Source organism: Acyrthosiphon pisum, chromosome A1 (genome assembly GCF_005508785.2).
Source record: "Acyrthosiphon pisum isolate AL4f chromosome A1, pea_aphid_22Mar2018_4r6ur, whole genome shotgun sequence".
In the NCBI taxonomy this organism is placed as follows: Eukaryota; Metazoa; Arthropoda; class Insecta; order Hemiptera; family Aphididae; genus Acyrthosiphon; species Acyrthosiphon pisum.
This window is the reverse complement of record NC_042494.1, coordinates 1,102,762-1,116,586: the sequence shown is the minus strand read 5'-3', so window position 1 is coordinate 1,116,586 and position 13,825 is coordinate 1,102,762. Positions and strand designations below refer to the sequence as shown.

The 13,825-nt window shown below is 31.2% G+C and overlaps 1 protein-coding gene across 1 annotated transcript; it reads left to right on the top strand.

Moving 5' to 3' along the window:
* Positions 1 to 1,174: 1,174 nt before the first annotated feature.
* On the top strand, positions 1,175 to 13,246 carry LOC100168178 (high affinity cationic amino acid transporter 1-like). Its single transcript, NM_001293540.1, is given in 12 exon segments — positions 1,175 to 1,183; positions 4,991 to 5,222; positions 6,174 to 6,302; positions 6,517 to 6,672; positions 6,925 to 7,029; positions 7,873 to 8,028; positions 8,129 to 8,253; positions 9,031 to 9,128; positions 9,194 to 9,333; positions 9,425 to 9,697; positions 9,779 to 10,038; positions 13,010 to 13,246. Coding segments are annotated over 12 exon segments (1,920 nt in total).
* Positions 13,247 to 13,825: the final 579 nt, after the last annotated feature.

Below are 13,825 nucleotides of genomic sequence, written 5' to 3'. Positions count from 1 at the left end.
CCTGTTCCTAAATATTGGTTATGAGTGTTTGCCATATATATTATACATATATTACGAAGCATTGCATTACCTACTGAAATCGATGTGCAAAGGAATTTTTATTCAAAAATCTTTGTTATACATCCTTATTACTTTCATACATTTGCCAGGTATTTATTTAATCAGTTATTTTTTCAGGTAAAAATTGTTTCATTTTAAAAATTATAAAAATGTATTCATTATAATATGTATACCAACACTTAAACACTAACCGTGAAATTGTTGAATCATAGTATGGAAAATTTGGTTAACAAGTAACAACTCACTAAGTTTTGTTCAAAACTCTCAGCTTGCAGTGGATAGATAACAACACAACTGTTATGGAGTTGACATAATATATTAGCATGGTAGGCATACATAATAATAATGTAATATACACAATCATATTGTTTAGTTATTTCTAATTAAAATTGTAAAGAGGTATATTATTTGGATCACTGTAAAAGAAATATCGACGCACAAATAATGATTGTTTACTGCGTAACGCAATGGTCCATTTCGTGAAATATAACATAAGAATTTCGTACAAAAAAAAAAATTAAAAAATTAATAAAACATACCCAAAGTACTAGAGTTCGGTACTCGTTAAACGGTTCGTTCTTTATATATATTTTTTAATGACATCGCCACTTAAAATAATAATAGTGAAATAATATCGGAATTTCATGACGTGTTACGTGTATAATATATAGTGGAATGGGCACGCAATTCAGCGGCAAAAATCTAGGCAGATAACCCCTTTCGATCACCAGGAGTGCTGGATTGACTACCGCGGGGGGGACGCGAATAAAACGTCGAGCGCCGCGTGTACGCAGCTCAATATTATTCGTAGACCGACGCACGCGCGGTGCAACTCGACGACGACGACGACGACGACGACGACGACGATAACGGACAGAAGACATAAAACTACGTACGCGAACGGTCTTGTACTAAAATAATAATAATAATAAAAAATTTTACCACGTGGTGTCCACGTCGAGTGAATCGCGGAAAACCCGGCAACAACCTGCAGGACTTTTGCGTCGGTTGGTCTGCCGCGAATTGCTCGGCCGGGCTCCGAGAGATCGTGATCTATCGTAGAAACGGTACGACCTATATATAGATCGCGATCAGGATCGACGACGACGTCATGATGAAGTTGGTACGTATTACCTATATATTGTAACCACATCGGTTTTGATCACTCGTAGGGTTTAGTCCCAAACCGGTTAGGATTTATAAGCCCTTAAAAAATATATTCTAAAAAAATATTGTGTTATGCGAAAAAATTGATTTACCTATATTAGGAAATCTTAAAAAAAACTAACATTTAAATTATGATCTAAAAAAGTTTGAAACATACGGTAATCTTAAAAGTCTATAAATTTGCAAAATAAAAATAGCAAAGTTTTAAGCTCCAATAAGTGAAACCGATTTATATTTCACGTAAATAAGTTTATATTTTTGACTTAGCTACGATACTCTATCCCTAACGATTCGTGCGAACATTACGATCGACTGTTGCGAGTATCGTGATAATATTGTGTGCATGGTATATTGTCGTTCATCAGAAAACTCGACGAAAGTTTAAATAATAATATTGTTCGTTATCGACATTATATTTTATCAATATATTTAAAAAATATTAATACTTCGTTGTTTGCATTAAGAATTGATGGATTTATAAGCTAAATGCCCTTGTTGTACTAACAGCCGTCGTTGAACCCAAACCGGACAATAATAATTGTATAAAATAATAATATGCAATACGTAATATAAGTACATTTTTTCGATTTATTTTACCATACCATAATAGAAATTTAAAAAAAACCAGAGGAAGTCACTTTGGTTTATAGCTACCCATAGTTTTACCTATACGTTTACGATTACACCTATACGTTTAGAGTAGGTATACCTCGTTAATGAGTTGGTTAATGGATATCGGATATGTTATGAACAATTTGAATTCAGTGATTATTCAGCGAAAAACAGTTATGAGCGGATACGGTGTGAACATCGAAATTAAATTTTTTGATTTTTATTTAATTTTTGATTATCAGTATTAGTTTAATTTTTAATTTTAATTTTAAACAGTATAATAAATTATGATATATTATTAATAACAGGTTATTAATTAGGTACCTATTGAATATTGATATTTTATGATTTTTTTTTTTTGTTGTTGTTGGTCAATGTTTATTTAATTGTTTTCTACTTTGTGATAAAATTTTAAATTTTAAATATAATGTTTGTTTATTTTTTGATAAAAAATATCACTTTAACATTTTTACGATTTTAATTTTGACTTCTACGTATGAGCCATACGCATACGACGTACATGCTAGTCATTCACGTGTTCCATACACGTCGTCACTAACAATTGTGATTTGTGAGACGGGTCTAAGAAAACAATATATTAGTTATTATTATTTACTTCCCGATGCATATTATATTAATATTATAGGCTACACCTGTTGACTATTGTTCAATTTTAAATTTTAAATCGATTTGTATTTATAAAAATGTAATTAAAAACGACTGTTATTTCGATATGATATTAGATTAAATTTTTTTCGATTTCAATAAACATTTTCAATAGGTATCATTATTTGTTTTACTTTTAAATCAAACTTCGTTAAAATTTGAACTTCAAATTCTAATAAATAAATTAATATAATTTCATACCAAGCTGTTTTATAATATCCAAGAAGAAAAATCTTATGTGTAATAATGTACTGAATGTTAAAGATTTAAGTATTGGAATTAATAATATCATGATATTATATAACTACAAAGAATATTTATTAATTAAATTAAATATGTTTATTTGTTAAGTGAACATTTTAAGTATCAATGGTTACAGGTATTAATTATTATTGTTAGAACTATGTAATAAAATCCATTATGACTACTGGTGTGCTGTGTAAATATTACCATTTTTCTGTGTGTATTTGATCCAGGGCGGTGAAATTAATGTATTAGTTAAAGAATTATGTTTTTTTTTTGTGTTCGGAGACACTATAATTTTTATTTCCGAACAAATACTTCAGTTTTTGCATATCGAAGGTTGTTACTGGTAGCGAATTAATAGTTTGTGCTTTATATGATAACAAATGAAAACTATAAATCGAAAGCTAATTTCTAGGTGTAAATTATATAATAATTATTATAGTTTACAAGACAATACATTTAAGAAAACGTATGATTTTTTTTTTAAATTAAGTTTTGAGCAAAGAGATGAATTATGAATGCTTAGGTTGCCCAAACTAACTATTTTTTAGTTAAATATTTGTAACATTTAACATTTGAATACTAATACGATATGTCATAGTAAAAAATATTTCACCCTATTATATTATCTTTAAAGTCGTCGTAAGAAATGTAATTGTATCATTTTTCAGTAGTTTAAAATTTAAATTCACCATGCCTAAATCTAAATCTATGTCAGGATCGTTAATAATTTGTGCTGATATACCGAGTGATTCATTTAACGGAACAAACACATTATTTCAAAAATGTATATTGTATATTTTAAAAATATTGTTTGAACTTCTAGAAACCATGTAAATTCATATCGTATTATAATTTGATTGTTATGCGCTATAATCACGTGATTGTTTGAATTTGTTCTGCAGTGCATCTACACGCGACACGCCCTTCTATAATGGAGCTGGTCTCGATGGCAGAGTATCACGTGGGCAGGGCTGTCCTTAGGGGGGGGGGGAGCAGCTCGCATTTTTTGCTTACATTTGGAGGTCTCGCGTTTAAAAAAAGTGGTAAAATTGGTTTAAAAATTGGTCTTCACCCTGGACCTCACAAATCCTAAGGACTGATCTGCCCGTGGAGATATTCAAAATCGGTTTGTTCTCCCGCTGGACAGAATGCATATAAGTATTATAATACATAGCGTCATAACGCGAATACTGATTAATATAGTACAAAATATTACTGTATAATTGAATTGGTTTATTATGTCAATCCCTGATGCAGATTAATAAATTATCTTAATAATATGGTGAATTCCGATTAGCTACTATTATATTCTATTCAACAGTTAAATTGATATATATTTTTTTTTGTGGTGCGGGGGGAGGAGGGTGGAGTTGGGAGAAGATAAAATACTCCTAACTTAGATCGCAATGAAACGATTTAAATGCTGTATTGCATTAATTATATGATTGTTTCGATAAACTGTGTGTTAAAAAAAAAAAAAAATTAGTATCGTACATTAAATTTTCAACAATTTAACATTATTTGTTTTAAATATTTAAAAGCTAATTCAACAATTTAAGTATTTTCTATGAAAAGTAGTGAATTTCCTTTAAAATATTAACGGTCTATCAAAGTACGTCTATCAAAGTCAGATTATAGACATATTAAAATATAATATGATATTATCTGATATAAAGAAAATTATATACATTTACATTTTGCAGTAACATTTTAACATTTTAGAAAATTGGATGCACGGTTTAAAAGGAGTTTAAAACATAATTATATGAAATGATAAAGAAGTAATGCTTTCTTATGAATAACAATTTTTTAATTACATTAAACTTATGATTAGTCTAATAATAATAATTACTTTTTTTTAAATGGCTCTTATAAATACTTAAATATTTATTGTAGTATAACTAAATTGACTTACAGCAAGACGTTTTAAAGAAAACGCACATGCTTAGAATGTTTACTTCTTATAATTTGAAACAATTATAGTGTATACATACGTGTTAGGTATATAATAGTCTATTTGCTTGAAGCAGTAGTGAAGGGGGTGTGGAGGGGTGGGACAAACAGATTTCTTGAATTTGAAATAATATTTAAAAAATAAATCGACGAATGTCAATTTCGGCCACTCAATTCATAATAATATTATTATTGACTCGCCACGGTTTCATCTGTTATCAAAATTACGTTATTTGGAACAATAATATTATAGAAATAACGAGACGTATGATTTTTTTTCCAGCGAGAAACCCTGTACCAGGTACTATTCAGGCGGAAAAACGAGGATGACATAGATGACCCGGACAAAGAGAAATTGGCCAGGGTTCTCAATTTGGTGGACCTGACCGCACTTGGCGTTGGGTCCACGTTGGGCGTGGGCGTCTACGTGCTCGCCGGAAATGTTGCCAGAATAGAAGCTGGTCCAGCCGTCGTGCTGTCGTTCGTTTTGGCTGCCTTCGCGTCGGCTCTCGCAGGTGAAACAAGATAAAAATAAATGTTAAACGAAAATGTAATTCATTTATAGGACATCTGTTTCCGGTCCGTGTTCAAATTAGACTCATTGATCCGATTTCAAAAAAAAAAAAACAAAACAAAAATACTGGACATTTATAAAAATGACTTACATTGCCATGCGTATCGATCATTTTATACTAAATACTCAAATATATGGTGCTTATGGTGTATTTTGGTATAAGTGAATAACTTAACGGTATACCTGGTTTAGGAATACTTCCTCCCGGATATGAAGGCAACACAAAATATGTAAAGAACACACATTTTTTATACAGTCAAGTGTGGTTCCGTAGAAACAAGTTAAACATTTCATTGACCCATCACTATATTCCGTTTAAATCGCTAAATGTTCATTAGATAGACATTGGATCTATAACACTGTTCTTAAAACCGAATTCAAAGAACTGTCCAACAGTAAAAATAATACTAAAACCCAGTAATTGGTTTTGAAGGAGAAGAAAACAACATGAAAATCAACTGTGATTTATAAATTGAACTTGCCCGGGATTTGATTTCAAATATTATTTTTATAAATCAGATAATTTTTTCATAATTTTAATATAATTTACACGTTGTTTAATTGATTTTCTTTTAAATTATCAAAGGCCACGATAGGTAGGTATTCCACAATACATCGTGATTATGAAAAATATTTGGGAATAAGTTCCTATCGTGGTTGATCTGTGGAATAATAAACTATAGTCTATTTTACTAGATTTTCTGAAAAACGTGAACGCAGTTTAAATATCATTAATTCAGGACTTGCCGTTTCTTATCGTCACTTCTCGAAGAACTGCCTACGAGACGACCGAGCACCCTAGATAATACCGAACCAGAAATAAAATACTTATATCATTATAAACGACTCAATAGATTATAATAATATACATAATATATTATTATATCCGCAGGACTGTGTTACGCAGAATTCGCAGCGAGAGTGCCAAGAGCCGGGTCGGCTTACGTTTACAGTTACGTCGGTGTGGGTGAATTCGTCGCGTTCGTCATCGGATGGAATTTGATACTTGAATATGTCATCGGTGAGTGATGTTAAGACCTGAGGCCCACAGGCTTTATCGTTAACAAAGTCATGTTTTGATGTGCGCGACTGCGGCAAAATAGAATCTTTCTTATTGCTGAAGTCCGGAGCGCACTGCAGGCTATTGATTGGGCTTAGTTAGAAAATTTAAGGCCTAAGTACCTATACAAACGTGTTAAAATTGATTATAAAAGTGTTGTCACTGCACGTTACAGGTACTGCAAGTGTCGCCAAAGCTTTCAGTAATTACATCGACGCGTTATTGGACTACCCCGTGAAAACCACCATGACCTATCTGTTCCCCATGAACGTCAGTTTTTTGGCCGACTACCCAGACGTTTTGTCGTTCAGTCTCGTGATACTATTATCGAGTGAGTAGACAATTGTTCAAAACACTAAACACAACAATCGTTATACCTATTCATTTACGATTAATAACTATTTAATTTTTAATCTGTCAGGTGGCACTACTGAGTGCCCTCCCTTATCTGTCAGTTTCGTTAAGTAAATATCATAAATCAATATTACTTATTGTATAGATGTATTGTATAGATTGTAATTAAATATATTTTTAATAATAATAATAATAATAATAATAAAAATCTATTTAATTATTTTTGCAGTTATACTGGCATGGGGAGTCCGCGAATCTACAATGATCAACAACGTGTTTACAGTCGTTAATTTATTGACCGTGTTCACGGTCGTTGTATCCGGATTATTCAAAGGTAAAATATTAATGTATTAAGGTTATTGAATTTGGCATTGTATTCTACGTTTTTATTATTAAACTATTTGTTTTGATAACAGATCTTAAAATATTAATTTAAATTTAAATGTAATATTTAAAAATGAGATAAAAAAACTGTGTTGTTTGGTGGAAAATGTTTACAATACCTAAAAATTACAAACTATTGGCAGATAATAATAATATAAAGTCAACGCCAATGACAACCAGTAATCGTCATTGTTCATTAACATATTACATTTTTTTTCTCATTTAAGCGGGTGGATAAAGATTTTTCAATATTTTGATACAGATATTCAGCTTATTTATATAAGAATAACTATCAACAACTGTTTTTGGTTTCACCGCATTTTTGTGTTTATTAAACGTGTGGTGTTTGATTAACATGTCAGCTTTCAGCATGTGGGTTAAAACAATGTGGCAAAATGAAAAAAAAAAAGATATTGAGGCTTACGTTTTCTTATCATAACATTTGTGTGTGGGTTACAACAATGTACCATAATCAACATTAGAATCTTGGGGCTTACGTTTTTACGGCGTTAAAATAAACGAATAATGTTAAAAATTATAATGATTAAATCGCAATACGAGTTACGACAATTAGTTAAACACATGCAAATAATAATATGAATTTTATAATTTCGTTGTAACCACAATTTTGACAAAACTGAGGATTACGACATTAATTGGCCTTTTCACCACCATCGTTATTATATACATTTATTTTGATGTAAACCTCACGTCATTGGTGTTGATAATTAATGATAATAAGTAATAACACTGTACTTTACAATATAATATATTTTAGTTATTTTTGTTATAGTAAATTTGTACAATTGGAGTATACCGAAACAAGACATCCCGAAGAGCGCGAAAGGTGGCGAAGGCGGTTTCATGCCTTTCGGATGGGCCGGAGTAACCGCGGGGGCTGCCAAATGTTTTTACGGGTTCATCGGTTTTGACTCCGTAGCTACTACAGGTGAGCGTCAAACAGACCAAAATAAATAATCAATTGAATATTTTATGCTCCAAGCAGTACATACCCATAACATCAATTAAATTATATTTTCCGCGCACAGGAGAAGAAGCGAAAAAACCGAAACGTGACATTCCGTTGGCCATCATACTGTCGTTGAGCATTATAACGTTTGCATATTGCTGTATCAGTTCGGTTTTAACTCTGATGTGGCCGTATTACGATCAGGTATTCGATCAATTTCCAAATAAAATTCCCTCCCCCCTTCGTTTATAGAAGGTACAATATAATATTATGCGGTTTACCTAAACAAATATTAGAATATTTTGGTTAGTGATAGGTAAACATTTTTTTTCTTTAATGTGCTCTTAAAATAAATCAGTATTATGTACTTACCTGAAGGTACTAAAATTGAATATTTCTTAGGTTTACTATAAGTATAATGTATACCAGATACCTATAATCTATATTGCCTATATCGATATTATTGCCTTATATACCGTAAATTAGATATAGGTAGGTACAAGGTATAATAAATCACAATATTATAATAAGTTATAATAATATTTACATAATGATTAATATAATAATTTTCGCAATATTTTAAAAATTATTAGATATTGTAGGTTTTTATTTATTCACCTATTTACCATATAATTATATTCCTACTTCCTTATTCATCATTGATGTCTCTTTCTACTCCAAGACCTATGCTTTTATTAAAATTGAGTTTTCCAAAATTGTGTTGCTTAGTTAACTACTTACTTGTACCGGTAGGTTTTCTTATAACAAATGTATTTTTTCATACAAAATTTATCAAGTAGAGGAACCTATGAAAATAAATTTACAAATACTTTTATAACAATTTTATTAGACCGCATATTTAAGGACAGCCCACAATATTATTTCTATAATTTTAATTCTAATTTCTAACAAAATTACGAACGAATTTCTAATATTTAACTTATTTGAACTATAAATACCTTAACTTATCACACCTTATAGGATATCGATGCACCGTTCCCGTACGTCTACGATAAACTTGGTTGGACGACGTTGAAAATGATCGTTTCATCGGGCGCTATATTTGCTATGTTTGCCAGGTAAGAACACGTTTGTCAAGAATCTCAATGATGTCTTAATCGCGAACTTACCACAAACTTTACAGTCTCTTAGCGAGCATGTTCTCGATGCCGAGGATTCTGATGACCATGGCCGAAGACGGTCTCATGTTCAGCATGTTCTCGATCATTCACCCGAAGTTTAAGACACCACTATTGGCCACTCTGCTATCGGGTCTGTTGGCGGGTAAGTATTTGAATGCGATTAGATGATTTCTGATTGGCATGTGAAATAATAATTTATTTACCCTTTGCGATTAATAAACGACTACTTTCAGGTATTATCACGGCGCTATTGAACCTCGAACAGCTGATGAATATGATGTCGATCGGCACATTGTTGGCGTACACGATCGTGTGCATTTGCGTGTTGATATTACGGTACAAAAACGATCCAGATAGCGACGAGTTCGTGAAAAATCAGGTCATCGACGAACCGGAGACCAGCAGTGGTTTCTTCAAGGTGGTGGACAAGTACTTTAACCTGTCCAACGTTGATAACGCCAACAAAGAGACTGAGCGCGTAGCTACGACTATCACTGTGTTGTACAGTACGTGCTGAAACTGAATAACTCACCGAAGATCAATAATTTTTTAAATATATCAGCTGAACGCGTCGTTGTCTTTTATAGTTTGCACATCGGTGCTGTTCAGCTTTGTGACCGTACAACACGAGTGTGTGGCGACCAACCATCCATGGTGCGATGGTAACTCATCGGCCTTCCAACCAGGTTGTGTCTTAAACACCAACAACGCCACTACGCTTTTCAAACAAGGGTGCATCGAAAACAGCATCGCGACGTACACGAGTGCCATTTTGGCCATCGGGCTGTTGCTTCTGTTGCTGTTACTGACCAGACAACCCCAATCGAACAAAAAACTTTCGTTTAAGGTATGAATCATCATAGATAATCATGATGGGTGTCATAGTAAAATGTATTCGATAACCCAAATACAGATATGGTTTAGAGCAGGGGTTGGCTACCCGCGGCCCGTATACCAATTTTATGTGGCCCGCGATTACAATTTATAATTGGTGTAAAAATATGAAATATCACATTATGTTAGTTGATAATGTTAATAATAAATAGTGATGAAACTTAAATAAATTAAATTAAACTTTGTTTAAAATTTTAACCGAGGATTTCACAGGTCATAGGTCTTAAAAAAAATATTTCAACACAAGTCGTATAATTTTTTTTTTTTATTGATTTCTCGTGTTTTTGTACTTGCACGAATAGTAGTCAAACAATTTTCGATTTTCTACTTTGCATGTGGTATCTGGTGAAAAATTGGATCTAGTTAATACTTTTGAGAGGTTGGAATCGAAAATGTCCAGAAGTTTTCATAAAACAATAAAACAAAAAAAAATATTTTGTAGTTAAAAATTTATAAAATGATGTATTTTTATAGCTAAAGATCGAAAATTTAAAATAAGGCTTCTCATAAGTAATTCATACTATAAACTAAAAATCTAAAAATCTAATATAAACACAGTTTTTTTTGATAAATATTTTAGTTTAAATTTTGAAAAAATTATATGTTTAAACAAAGAACAACAATATTTTAGTATTTTGTTGTAATTTAAAAATATTATTCGTGGCTATTTCAAACTTTAAAAGTATATAAGTATATTTTATTTATTTTATACACGCTATGCAAAAATTAATTCAACTTACCGTATAACTAGTAGTAAACAAAATTACTTTGGTATCAATAAAATCATAAAATGTACTTAGTAATTATAGGGATAAGGTTACAGACAGTTTTCTCTCAAAATCGTTTTTATTCGTAGGGGAAGGCGGGGCAGAACCGTACTATTAACTTCTAGGCATCGTAGAACTTACAAAATTTGAAAAATTTGAAATTGGATTGCGTAAATATATTACAAATATTGTCATCTTCAATAACATTGAAGAATTTAAAAAAAATCTTAACTCGAACTCAAAAAAAATCCAAATTTTGAAAGTACCTAAAAATACGATTTTGCCCCATAGGTGGGGTAAAACCGTATTAGTCTTGGAGAAAAACCGTATGGATGGTTTTATAATCTAAAATAGTATAAATATAATAGGCACACTTTGCAATACATTTTAATATCCCCCCTACCCAATAAAAAATCCTGAGTAAAGTGTTTTGCATTTTTGTATTAGAACAAAATAAAATAATAACTCATCAATAAACATATTAATTTCACTTTATTATGAACAAAATTTTTTATGGTAGTTCTTTACAACCTGTAACCTTACATAACAAACTTTAACAATAAGATTTTAACCATACATGTTTAAATATTCATGTAAGTAACAAAATAATGAAAATAAAATAAACTTTGAACTTAATAATCAAAAAATACTTAATACCTATGTTATAAAATAAGATAAATAGGTAGGTCCCTTATATTTAATAAATATTATATTAGGTGGAGGTAGGTTATTGTTGGCTCAGTTCAAGGCATTCAGGTATTAATTTTGAATAATAACTAAAACTATGTATTTTAATAAATAAAAGAAAAAATATTAACATTAAAAATCAATACCTAAGTTGTTGTTTATTTTTTAAATGAAAATTCTCAATTGTAGATTATATAACTCATTAGAAAAATAGAAAACCTGTACCAATCTTTTGAAGAACTGTTGTCAAATTCTAATTTACCATCTTTAATTTTTTTGACTCCATCTTGTAGTGTTGAATGGGGCACATTGTAATTGGCTGATGCTTTGGTGTAACTATTTTTATTATCAATTACTGACTTAATGGCTAATAACATTGAACTCTCATCCCAAGATTGACGATTGGTTTTGCGCACATAGTTATGAACCATCTTTAATAAAAACTAAAAAGTTATCAAGTAAATTTTAACACGTAGTAATAATACAGCGACACATAAAACGCTGGGGCGATTCGGTATAGCATACGCTTTTGCCCCAACGGTTTTGCCCCACAGTAGGTGACTTCAAATTAACAGCAATTAACTAAAAAGTATAAGCAACATTCCTCAAAATGATATCATTAAACAATCTGTATTTACTTTTCCGTAATTTGATGCAGTTTTTTTTCACATAAAACAAATATAAGTAGAAAAGTTTTGAATAACAATATATTTAAAAAAAAATAGTGATTATACATATTTTGTGATAACACGAATTTTAGCGGGAATTTATTACAAATTAGGTTAATAGTTATCGATAACAATAACAATAACGGTCATGGACAAATAAACATCAATAATTTTTTTTGTATCTTGACTCATTGTTCAAAAAACATTATCATACGGTTATGCCACTCGTACGGACTTACCCCGCCTTCCCATACCTATACAATGTTTTTAATCATTGGATTCAAATTTAACACATCCAATACAGTAACCCACTCAACACCTAGTATACAGCAGATTGGTACCCACTTGGCTACCTTTTGTTTTATTTTTACTGGTAATTTTTTTAATCACTGAGATTTTTTAGCTTTAAATCTCAATCTTATCCCTCAACCAACAGCAGTGTTGAGACTTATCTAGATAAATTAATTTTTATCTTTATCTGAATAGTTTTTTGGTCTTTTATCTTTATCTAGATGAAATACTATTTATCTGGACTCAACACTGACTTGAAGTCCCCAACAAAGTTAAGATTAAAACATTTATAATTCTTCTTCTTCAAAAAAAAAACAACAGATTCCAAAAAAAATAATTAATCATTCACCGATTTTCTTAGAATGCAATGCAAATAAATGCATACATTTTTGTATTATATGTATTTAATATAATATTAAAGTACCTACTGTAAACAATATTATTCTCTAGTAGGCATTTATTTTGTTTTATAAATACAATATTTTAAATAAAATTATGTTTTTTTTTGTAGGTCCCACTAGTTCCACTCATTCCGTGCATTAGCATCTTGATGAACGTTTACTTGATGATGAAACTCGATATAATCACCTGGATTCGTTTCAGTATTTGGCTGACGATCGGACTATTCATATACGTACTGTATGGCATGAATAACAGTGCTGAGGGCATAAAGAGAAAAGGAGAGCCGAACAATAGTCGGTCGAGCTCTGCAGAGCCGATACACCAGATTTCTTCCATTAATTTATAATTAAATTTCCCACAATGGCTCTTTCTCAACCTCGTCTAAAACAAAGAGCTATTATGCCCATACTAAAGTCTGGTGATCCTCACAATGTTTTTAACTACTATCCCATCACAATCCTCCCCTATGTTTCCACGCCTCCATGCTTCTGGAATATATTATCCCCTCAACCACATTCTAGTTGAAGAGCAACACGGCTTCCGGCCTGAAACTACTACTTGCAATATTTTTTCACTTCTCATATTTTTCAGTTGTTTCGACTTTATTCCCAAGTGAATGTGGTGTACACGAATCACTCTGATGCGTTCGACTAAGTGTATCATGTCTGCCTGGTAAAAACTCTCGATCTCATGAGAATTTGTGATCCTTTTTTATTGGCTATGTTCCTTCCTTGATGGACATCATCATTATGTCTCTATTTATGTTGTTCTCTCGCTCAGTTTTTCACCCACCTCTAATGTTCTTTAGGGCGCAGTTTCTTCACCGCTACTATTTGCGCTCTTTGTAAATTATGCCCATTCTATTCTTCTACATTCCAATTACTTCATAAAGATACATTTATGCATGGTAATTCAACTTAATATA